The following is an 11,716-nucleotide window of genomic DNA, read 5'->3' as shown; positions in this document are numbered from 1 at the left end:
TGCTTTCTTACCTGATCATGTTATTGTCGAGTCTGAGGAAGTGTAAGTTGGTCATTTCGTTGATGCCAGATGGCACAACAACCAGCTGGTTGTGGTCCAAACACAGTTCTACCAGGGAGTGGTAGGCCCCAAAGAACGACTCGGGTTCAGTCCCTTCTCCATCCAGTTTGTTGTAGGAGAGGTAGAGGTACTCTAAACCAGGTTGCATGTGGGCAAAAACGTAACCTGTGGAGGTATTTAAAGAAAATAATTTACCTTGTACAATAATTTAACTCTACCTGTACAAGTCTTAATAAGTGTTAACTGCAGCTCACCTTAAACTACACAGCAAATCATTAAGTCATTCTAAAGTAGTCTGTTAACTTTGATCATGTTATTTATTTATTTAGTTATGTATATATTTATTGTTTTGTTTGTTTATGGGTAATAAACGATGGGTAATAAAAAGATCAAAATAAATACATTTTGACCGCTTCCAGTACCCATACATCAGAAAGAGCATAACAAAACCCAAACCTCTGATGTTGCTTGTGCATTGCTTTCTCAGTGTTGGAGAAACTGACCTAAGTAAGCTAGCACTTACCACTTATGTATTATAGAAGTTAATTTTCTAAAAAACTTAGATCAATCATCAGCCTAATCCATTTAAAGTTATTATTGTTTAAAAAATAAAACATTGAATAGGAAGGTTTTGTGTCAGTCCGCTAACTTTAAGAAGGTAACATTTATTAGCCAGATAATCCTTTAACCAGTCACACCTACCAGGTATCCTCTCAATATTGTTTCCCAAGAGCACCAAGTGAACTAGAGATCTTGGTAGATATGAAGGAACCATGTAAAGCTTATTATATGAAAGGTCAATGGACTCCAAATTTCTGCAGAGAAGGTAACAGTATGAAAACAATTACTAACAGTAAGAGACCATGAAAATTACAGCTAAAGTAACACTACTGTGGGGGTAAAAGCCTCTCTTTCTGTCAGACCTGTGGTTGATCCATGCCAGTGGAGCAATCCTGGTCTCCTCCAGTTTGTTGTGTCTTAAAGAAACTATGTTCAGATTGCTGGTCTGATTGAAAACGGTCTCTGAGATTTCTTCAATAAGGTTGTTCTCCAAATAGAGTTCCTAAAAGATGGAAAAACATAAAACAAAATATTTGGCAACATGAGCGTCATAATATAAACTATTTATGAGGAAGTGGGATCCAATGTTGCCGTGAGTTCCTAATTTCACATGCAATTAGTGTAAATATGTTTCCTGGATGGTTTTTGTTCAGAGATCTTGGCAGATGGGTTTGTTGTTCTTCCTGACTTTGTTTAAGGCTGTAAATGCATAATTCATGCCAAAGCTGTGTTTGTGTTTTTTCAGCCTAATTAGTAAAATGAGAAGGCAGGCAGGAGTGTGACCACCACGCATAACCTTTAATTATAATCATTAACTCTTCACTATTCAAAAGCCAAAGTCTCTCACAAAACTTGGAACCCTGAATATTTAGCAGAGAAACATGTTAATGATAGACTGTACTCTGGTTCTGGATGAACAACAATCAGAGGGTTTGGATTTGCAGAGAGAGTAAGTAAAACCTTTCCAGTGTCATAAAATGAAGTAGGTTTACAGCAGCATTGTGCCGCTGGTGTTCTGCATTGTTTGTGGTTAGCCAAAGACCATAATTGCTCGGGTGAAATGGTTTCCCACAGGTAGAAGCAGAAATTAAACATCAGACCCAAAAAGAAAATTTTGCTACTTCAGCAAAAAGTAAATTCAGCTACTCTGACAATGTGAAAGAAAAATTGATCAACTATGTAATAGGTTGGTTTATTGAAAGCTGTGTATATTTATTTTCTTTGCCAGCTGCAGTTCAAAAAGGCTTATGAGCTGATTAAAGCTTCCATATTCTAGTTTAACAGTGTGCACAGATTATAGAATTACATGTGAACATTAAGGTCTATCACCTCACAAATTCTATGAAAAAACGTATCAATATATTAAAGATTGGATGGGTGATTGAATATTTTTTGGCAATATTGTGTATAAGTTGAGAGGCATCACATATAATTCACCTCTCTGCAGTTTGCATTTCCAGTTTTCTTCTGTCTCCAAATATCATTCACATAGGTTAGAGTTTTAATATAGCTGCGAGCATTTGGCTGCCAAGTTTGTTTTTATAGATCCCAATGTTTGGAACTTATGTAAGCCTATTTTATCTCAAATATGAGGCCCGGGGGTCTTTTAAATAAGTCAAAAAATGTGGCCAAGGATGTATCCCAGTGTGAGGAATGAGAGATAGTCAGAGAGTCAAGGAAACAGATATTGTTTCATACCAGCAATGACTTGGGAAGGCCTTGTGGTACAGTACGGAAATGGTTTCTCCCCAGTCTGAGGTAGGAAAGCTGGATTAGGGGAGCGAAGGCCAGAGGATCTACATTCCCCTCACTCAGCAGATTTCCTTCCAGCTCCAGAATAACCAGGCTGCTCAAATCTTAAAGATTAAAAAAAAAGATAAACTTGTGATGAATAGTGTGTTTAGAAGTGAATAACCATACATAGGATCTAACTTTCTTTTGGTCTGTGAGCTGTGCAATCCATGAAGTAACCAATTTATATTTTGAATTTTAAAACAATGAACGGTTGTTTGTAACCAGACGCAATATAGGAGACAGACATGGGAATATTGAATGGGAATCTATGGAAGAATCCTGCCGCAGCAAAGATTCTACTAGAAATATAACTCTAATAAAGTCTCATAAAACTTTATTTTAGGGCAAACTTTTGTGTTTTTCATCAGATTTGACTAATTCCATACATGCAGCTTTATGCTTATTTGATGAATAAAATTAATGTAAATTAAGATCATATTTATATTTATAGCTGCCCAAATAAGTGCTCAGGGATGCCTGTTGATTCTGGAAGTCCTACAGGCCATGTAATTGATGAGGTCAAACTATAAGGCGATTTCATATCAATTCCATTCAGTTTTATTTAGATAGTGCCAAATCAATGTCTGTGGTACTTTGACTTCTTGGACAGAGAAACACCAGCTGGATGTCATTAAAGGATGTGATAGCAGTACCCTGGAAGCTGTTTTCATCTATCCCTCTCAATCTGTTTTCATTGATCTTCAGCTCCTGCAGGGTTGGGGGAAGGTCAGATGGCACAACGTCTAAAAGGTTTCCATCCAAATACAGACGTGTTAGCTTCTTCAGACCCTGAAACACACACACGCAGGTATAAGTACTGGAAAGTAAAAATAGGCTGCCACCAAGTTATTATCCTTGTTGTTATTATTATTATTATTATAGAAATACATGTTTGTTTTCCTTCTCTGAATTTGTAGTTAATTTTTTTTTTTCATTTAATGTTGTTTCCACATTTGTCACATTTATTAATAAAATGCAACATGTTTAGATGATTACTTTTTTCACATTTGGATATTTTCCATTGGTCTGTTTGGTTTTTTTTCCTGCTGCTTCTCCTCGTCTAAATGTCAGGCGCAGTAGTCTAAGCAGATACGCAGACCTCCTTCTTCCTTTCCACCTCTTTGGTATTTACATATTTTACAGATGTTTTTAGGTTTAGTAGGACATTCACTTTCCTTCTCATAAAAAAAAAAAAAATTGCTAAAAATCTTACCAAGTCTTAAAGATTTTGTTATTATGTTACACCTTTCTTTCTCCGTGGAGTTGATGATATTACACTGAAGATGGCCATATGTCTTTGCACACCCACCTTTAAACTTTATTACTTGAACCATTGTTATATTTCTGGCAGATGATTTTTTTTAAAAAGCTTGGGCTTCAGTCGTTTTCAGTTTTATTATGACTTACTTTGAAGGCTTTAGCGTCAATGCCAGCAGAAGTAAGTTTGTTTTTCTTCAGGTTGATCCACTCCAGGTTAGGGATTCCATTAAAGGCATCTGCTGGGATGCGGCTGATGCTGTTGCCTGCAGGTCAGAGCAAGTTCAGTTAATATTGACAACAGGATTTCTCCAATTGTAGTTTGTTTCTGTGTGCTTTCTTAATTGGAGTCTTAGTTTCTAAATCCCTTCCCCAGGCTGGTAAGTGATACTAATTTGGCAAACTAAAAGTTTTTTCCAGCTTCTCACTTGTAGGTGGCAGTTGTAATGCCTTTCTCTTGTTAAACTTCAGATTTTTAGCAGCTTTAGATGATCGATGTTAATAATGCAAGTCTGCTTTTTCCAAACCTTGCAGCGCATTAGTTGTTTGTTTGGTAAAAGATGCTGCTGTTTTGACTGTAAAAAGATTGTACGCGATTGTTGTCCAGCAGTGTTCATGTCACAAGGCTAAGACAACATATACACGATGACAACTTTATGCTTTAAGTCTGGGTTGGGCCGACACTGACTATGATAAAGTAAGCAAAGGGAAGCACACTGGGTAACTGAATCAAAATACAGTAACATGTTACAATGAAAATATTATGAACATTCAAAAAAGTTCACCTTAAAAAAGTTCATGAATATTTAAATTAGCCTACAGGTTGCTCGTTGTCCAATATGCAAGGTCACTGATTAAACACTGCATTCAACTGCAACAGTACAAATCCTCTGCAATCATTAGCCTAATGCGAGTATTATCAGTTTTATATTTCTCTTACTGTTAAAAAAAAAAAAAAAAAAAAAAAAGGCTAAGAAGCTTCATCTGAGTTGTGGGTTGACATAATATTGAAGCTTCCTTTTTAAGTGTTTCACTTGTATTTGTATAACTCTACTGATAATATACATCCTTCTGAAATCCTCAGATTGTTTTGAGGGTTTGTTTTCTTTAATGACTCTGTGTCTCCGGTGTTGACTTACCCTCCAGACTGAGGGATTTCAGCTCAGGAATGGCCAGAGGAGGGAAGTGTGTGAGTTTGGCATCCTCACATGTGGCAGTAACGTCAGAGATGTCACAGCCTGGAGGAAGGCCTCCTCTGTTTACAACTATGATCTCCCTATCCTCCCCTTCTTCCGTCTCTTTGGTTTCTACCTGTTCCTCCTCTGTAGCAACTGGAGGTCTTGGAATCGGAGCAGGAAGGAGGTCTGGTTCCTCAGGTTCTTCAGGCTCTTTTGGAAGCATTTGAAACACATCTCCTCTCAGCCACACCTCCTCCTCCTGCTCCTCCTTTTCTTCCTCGCGCCTCTCGTTCTCTTCCTCGTACCTCTCGTTCTCTTCCTCGCGCCTCTCGATCTCTTCCTCGTGCCTCTCGATCTCTTCCTCGCGCCTCTCGTTCTCTTCCTCGTACCTCTCGTTCTCTTCCTCGCGCCTCTCGTTCTCTTCCTCGCGCCTCTCGTTCTCTTCCTCGCGCCTCTCGTTCTCTTCCTCGCGCCTCTCGATCTCTTCCTCGTGCCTCTCGATCTCTTCCTCGTACCTCTCGTTCTCTTCCTCGTGCCTCTCGATCTCTTCCTCGTACCTCTCGTTCTCTTCCTCGTGCCGCTCTTTCTCCTTTTCAACTAAATCCAAAAGTTCTTCCCTCAGCATCTCCTCCTGCTTTTTCCTTTCCTCCTCTAGCTTCCTTTCCCTCTCTCTTGCTTCTCTCTCTGCTTCCTCCTTCTGTCTCCTATCTTCCTCTTCCTCCTGCCTCCTCTTTTGCTCCTCATCTACCTGCCTGCTCCACTCCTCCAGTTCCTTTTCTTCCTGCAGCCTCAGTGCCTCCTCCTCCTGCTTTCTCATCTCCTCAGCTATCTTTCTCTGTTTCTCCTCCTGCTCTTTCCTTTGCTTCCTTCTCTTTCTTCTCGCTTCCTCCTTCTTCTTCACGCGTTCTTCCTCCTCACGATGCTGCTCTGCCTCCCTCCAGAGGATTTTCTGGATCTCCTCTTGGGTCAGTGGAGTCACGACATCACTGGGGTCATTGGGAACTGGGGAGTCACCAGAAATGTCAAGGCTGAGGTCAGGTTCTGGGGGGGGGGGGGGGGGTTATGGTGGTGAGGGACACCACATCAAGGGGTAGGAGGAAAAGGGACAGGAAGGAAAAGAGGAGTGAAGAAAAAAAAAGTTGGAGATACAGACAGAGAGAAAGATGAAGAAGTAGAGCGGAAAAATAAAGAAACTGCAATAAAAGAGAGGAAACAGGATGGAGATTGAGGTTGGTGGGGACAGACAGGCATGGTGATAGGTGGACAGACAGACAGCAGATGGACAAACAGACGGCTGTGTGTTAGTGCTGTGAACAAACATTCTTTCAGACCAGCTTGTTAAAGCTACAGAGCAGACTGCTGCTGTAGACCAGTCTGGACCAAATCCCACTAAGACCACTAAGACATATGATCACAGTCAGATAAAGTCAGTTGTTGTGGTGTTTGCTGCTACTGGTGCATTCTGGTCCTAAATCTGAATATGAATTATAGACTTGTTTTCATAAACATACATCCATATGAGAATGTTTGTGTGTCTCATGTTTTTGTTAAGTCATGAAAATGAGAGAAGTTACAAGACAGTTTCATTTTGTAAAAGGCTAATCAAATTTGGCCTAAGAATTGGTTGGTTATATTTAACAATGGATCAGTTCCTCATCAAAATATCTGTACCACCTGATGTTGGCCTTGTTGACAGTGTTTGTGGCTGTTATTTATCTTTTGAGTCCAATTTTGTATTCAATTTCAAACATTTGGGGAATCAAATTAGCTCAGACTGCCTAAATACTTCTGATTAGGCATCTCCTAAGTTTATAGTTGGTTAGTTGGTTTCTGTAAATTTTCTGTTCAAATCTATAAAATGTCTTGTAGAAGCAGAAGCAATGGATACATTTTATAAAACATACAGTTTGTCATCTTATAAGAATCAAAAACATCATGCAGCAAAATACTGTTCCTGATTTAGACCAACTTTAGCTCACTTGTCCAACACTTGTGCTGTTTTATAGTCAAAAAGTTTGTGTTAACAAGATCATTTAGTAAATATAAAATCAAAGAGACAAACTTACATCTGAGGTTTTTCAGTGAGTTTGGGAATAACTATAATTGGACTTTTGTTCTGGCTATAAAACAGCTTCCTTCCCAGTAAACTTTATACATACAACAGAAGGTGCACGTGTACAGGTAGAGGAACACACCTTTTCTATGACCTTCAAGTCATAGAAAAGAGGTTTTCTTCTGCTGTATTTCTGTACATATGCACTCAATGTGGCATGCAAAAATATGAGCAACGAAAAAATAGTGTAAGTTCAGCTATTTTTCCCCATAATTCTTAGAAGGTTTTAAAGACAAGTTTCCCATTTACAACAAAGGATGCACATGCATGCAGAGGTAGAAAATTATTTGCCCCAACATTAGCAACTCAAAAAATTACAGTGTAAAAATATATTTACATTTAACAATTATGTTCTCATTGCCAAAGGTTTTTACTACAGGCCTGCTGGCTGAGTCTTTCCCACAAATATTTTTTTACAATTTGTTTTCTGCCTCCAGCATCTCCACAGATCTCCCAGTAATATGACTCAGCATCTCATCTTTAAACCTCATATTAGTCCCACATTCATTCGTCTTTGTTCTGATGATCTGAATTGACAGTAAAGCAAAATTAATCCCAGACATGTTGAACAACAGATGTTATGTCCCAATATACAAACATGCTAAAACTCTCACAACATGAATGTCCACGCATCCAAAATGTGCATACCACATTTTTAAAGCCATGATGAAACAGGAAGCAACATGCTGAGGCCTCAGAGATGGAAATTATTCAGCACCAAGGAAATGTTTCGATTCCGTTCAGAACTGATGTAATGAACAATTTACACGAGTTTCATTTTAACAAAGGAGACGTCTACTGACTCATAAGATAGTAGCAGATAGAACATCTTGAAATGTGGATTATTGATTGATTGAGTTACTCTAGTAGGTCCCCTTTAGGTTTTGAGGGGACTTTGGTGTTAATATCTGTTGCCTCTGAATGTTGTACCATGGCTGTGTCACATGTTGTGTTTCTACCTGGCTCCATGCAGACAGGGCAGCACTCGCCCGCAGGGGTGAAGGGGAAATGACAGTGTATTTCGGGACAGGTGCTCTCATCACAAACCACCCGCCCTCCGGTACACAGACAAGTCACACAGGGCTTTGGGGACCAGACGGCTTGGTCAAACATGGTCAGACCCTGGTACACACACTGGCCCTGCTTACCTGAAACAACACAGAGACAGTAATGTCAGGAGTAATTAATTGAAATCAAACTATGAAATGTTTATATTATCTAGAAGCATTAGTACATTTAACATTAGCAAATAATGTCTGAAAAACATTAAGACCTGGCAGTGTACCCATAAGGACACACACTATGGGCAAGAACATGACTGCTACTGTAGTATATTGGCGTTTGACATCTGCAGTGAGCACACACAGTCATAAAACACTATGAAACATCTGCAGCCTCACCATCGTGGGTACATGGTAAGATTTCTGGTTTTCTGCACAACAACTGTGCAAATGCTGAAAGTATAATTAGCATTGAAACAACTGGACATAATTACAAAGCCTGCAAGCAGTCACTCAACACAATCAAACAAGCAGTGGGTGACACTTTGTTACATAGTGGTAAATGAGAAGAAGAACCAAATGTGGTTTCTTTTCATTCAGATACCAAACATTTTCACTGTGAATCATGTCTTAATAACAGAAACACTTTGGATCATGGAGTGCTGCTTAGAGATTACACTATTTTACTTCATATTGAAAGAGTTTCCCAGCCTCTGCCCTGTTGTAGTTTTGTTTGCTAAATAAGAGAACCGTTCTAGTAAAAAGTGCCACCAGAAAATTCAAGGAAGTTACTCATGAAAATCTAAAATGTTGCTGATTTAAAGTTGGATGACTTGCCCTTCAAGATTATATTCCTGTGTTTGTCTAAACCCCTACTTGATCTTTCACATTAGCCAAGTGGGACAGGTGGTGAGGCCAAACAGTGGCCTTTATAATGTGCTGTTTACTGGCACACTGTAGCACAATTCAGGGAGTTTCCACTGTATGTTCTTCTTTAGATGCCTCGGGACATTACAGGAAAACTTGTTACCTGTGGAGAAACTACTGGATCACAGCTGTAAATCCAGGTGTCATCAGCAGTGGGGAGCCTCTGTGTGAAAATTAAGTCAGTTTGGAAGAGAAGTGTATGTTTTCTGCAAATTTGACATTGAGATTTAGAGACTTAAAAGTGCAAAACAAGACTTCCAGGAGCACTGCTGCACAAGAAGTTGACTTTAAAGCAAACATCAGCCATTTTTGGTGGGGTGATTCAAGGAACTTTTTGACCGCATTAGTTTTACAGGATGGTGGCCCCATATTGTTTGGGGAGTGAATGGGGCATCTGTCTGACTTGCAGTAACCTGTAGAGGTGCAAAAATCTAATCAGCACCTTATGTTGTGACTGTTTTCTGGCTCTGGTGCTAGAAGCTGACATCCCCATTCCTAATCTCATCAACAAACCTCTGATTGACCAATTTAGTTTTCAAACAAAGGAACTTATTTTCACTGAACACAGAACCACAACAAATTGAGTCACTGAACAAAGCTGAGCAGTGATTTAAGATTTAGAGCCAGACACAACTTTATCCTGGACCCTTTTCATGCTCCTCAGCAGCAGCAGGCCTGCTGCAATAATTGCTGTGTGTGTCTAGTCGAATCTAAAGCCTGTACTTTACCATAAAAAACAGACAAAGCATTTCTACTCCTCCCTTTGAATTAACTTCACCTTTCAACATGAGACCAAGGACAAGACAAGGCTATGCCTGGCAGTGAGTCAGTATAAAAGACTGTAAACCACTATGATACAGCAGGAAGAGCCTCTTTTTTTTGTCTGTTAGCTCTGTCTGTCATCTATCCTTTCTAATGGTATGCTCTTTGTTACGTCTATAGGAACACAGGTAGTTAAGAGGCTCAGGTTATTTCTCTTAAATACGGTCTCCCTAATATCTTTGTCCTTTTAACAGTGAGCAGTGAGACTGTCACCCTGTCATCTCAGTTCGAACACACATACTTTAGAGCTTTTCTCTTTAAAACTTTGTCTCTGTGTCACTGTTCTCTACATTGCTCAGTAAATTGCAGGTTTTTGATTAAATAGCATGGTTAGCTTGGTAAGCACTGTGATATGGCACTATCCTATACCATTCAGAGCATATTATTTGTTGTTTTTATCACCAGTAGCACAATTAGTGGACAACAGTTAAAAACAATACAAGTTTTTATAATATTATAATATATGACACATACAGTGGGGCAAAAAAGTATTTAGTCAGCCACCGATTGTGCAAGTTCCCCCGCTTAAAATGATGACAGAGGTCAGTAATTTGCACCAGAGGTACACTTCAACTGTGAGAGACAGAATGTGAAAAAAAAATCCATGAATCCACATGGTAGGATTTGTAAAGAATTTATTCGTAAATTAGGGTGGAAAATAAGTATTTGGTCAATAACAAAAATACAACTCAATACTTTGTAACATAACCTTTGTTGGCAATAACAGAGGTCAAACGTTTACTATAGGTCTTTACCAGGTTTGCACACACAGTAGCTGGTATTTTGGCCCATTCCTCCATGCAGATCTTCTCGAGAGCAGTGATGTTTTGGGGCTGTCGCCGAGCAACACGGACTTTCAACTCCCGCCACAGATTTTCTATGGGGTTGAGGTCTGGAGACTGGCTAGGCCACTCCAGGACTTTCAAATGCTTCTTACGGAGCCACTCCTTTGTTGCCTGGGTGGTGTGTTTTGGATCATTGTCATGTTGGAAGACCCAGCCTCGTTTCATCTTCAAAGTTCTCACTGATGGAAGGAGGTTTTGGCTCAAAATCTCACGATACATGGCCCCATTCATTCTGTCCTTAACACGGATCAGTCGTCCTGTCCCCTTGGCAGAAAAACAGCCCCATAGCATGATGTTTCCACCCCCATGCTTCACAGTAGGTATGGTGTTCTTGGGATGCAACTCAGTATTCTTCTTCCTCCAAACACGACGAGTTGAGTTTATACCAAAAAGTTCTACTTTGGTTTCATCTGACCACATGACATTCTCCCAATCCTCTGCTGTATCATCCATGTGCTCTCTGGCAAACTTCAGACGGGCCTGGACATGCACTGGCTTCAGCAGCGGAACACGTCTGGCACTGCGGGATTTGATTCCCTGCCGTTGTAGTGTGTTACTGATGGTGACCTTTGTTACTTTGGTCCCAGCTCTCTGCAGGTCATTCACCAGGTCCCCCCGTGTGGTTCTGGGATCTTTGCTCACCGTTCTCATGATCATTTTGACCCCACGGGATGAGATCTTGCGTGGAGCCCCAGATCGAGGGAGATTATCAGTGGTCTTGTATGTCTTCCATTTTCTGATGATTGCTCCCACAGTTGATTTTTTTCACACCAAGCTGCTTGCCTATTGTAGATTCACTCTTCCCAGTCTGGTGCAGGTCTACAATACTTTTCCTGGTGTCCTTCGAAAGCTCTTTGGTCTTGGCCATGGCGGAGTTTGGAGTCTGACTGTTTGAGGCTGTGGACAGGTGTCTTTTATACAGATGATGAGTTCAAACAGGTGCCATTCATACAGGTAACGAGTGGGGGACAGAAAAGCTTCTTACAGAAGACGTTACAGGTCTGTGAGAGCCAGAGATTTTCCTTGTTTGAGGTGACTAAATACTTATTTTCCACCCTAATTTACGAATAAATTCTTTACAAATCCTACCATGTGAATTCATGGATTTTTTTTTCACATTCTGTCTCTCACAGTTGAAGTGTACCTCTGGTGCAAATT

General features: G+C 40.0%; 2 protein-coding genes across 9 annotated transcripts in view; one reads left to right on the top strand and one right to left on the bottom strand.

Moving 5' to 3' along the window:
- The window catches only part of cenpp (centromere protein P), a 120,470-nt gene that overhangs the window by 94,048 nt on the left and 14,706 nt on the right, over positions 1–11,716 (top strand). The gene's annotated exons all lie outside the window — the stretch shown is intronic.
- The window catches only part of ecm2 (extracellular matrix protein 2, female organ and adipocyte specific), a 29,025-nt gene that overhangs the window by 4,002 nt on the left and 13,307 nt on the right, over positions 1–11,716 (bottom strand). For 5 of the 8 annotated variants that reach the window (XM_080891090.1, XM_080891088.1, XM_080891089.1 and 2 more), the window contains 8 exons: positions 7,923–8,111; positions 4,812–5,891; positions 3,823–3,938; positions 3,069–3,204; positions 2,320–2,477; positions 984–1,123; positions 763–875; positions 12–225 (listed from right to left, as the gene is read on the bottom strand). In XM_080891090.1, coding sequence (XP_080747216.1) covers positions 12–225; positions 763–875; positions 984–1,123; positions 2,320–2,477; positions 3,069–3,204; positions 3,823–3,938; positions 4,812–5,891; positions 7,923–8,111 — 2,146 coding nt within the window. The remainder of the gene's footprint in view (positions 1–11; positions 226–762; positions 876–983; positions 1,124–2,319; positions 2,478–3,068; positions 3,205–3,822; positions 3,939–4,811; positions 5,892–7,922; positions 8,112–11,716) is intronic. The other 3 variants (XM_080891086.1, XM_080891091.1, XM_080891092.1) reach the window with 3 other exon arrangements.

The sequence above is a fragment of the Rhamphochromis sp. 'chilingali' genome, assembly GCF_963969265.1.
Source record: "Rhamphochromis sp. 'chilingali' genome assembly, chromosome: 9".
Taxonomy (NCBI): domain Eukaryota; kingdom Metazoa; phylum Chordata; class Actinopteri; order Cichliformes; family Cichlidae; genus Rhamphochromis; species Rhamphochromis sp. 'chilingali'.
This window is presented reverse-complemented; position numbering and strand designations above follow the sequence as displayed.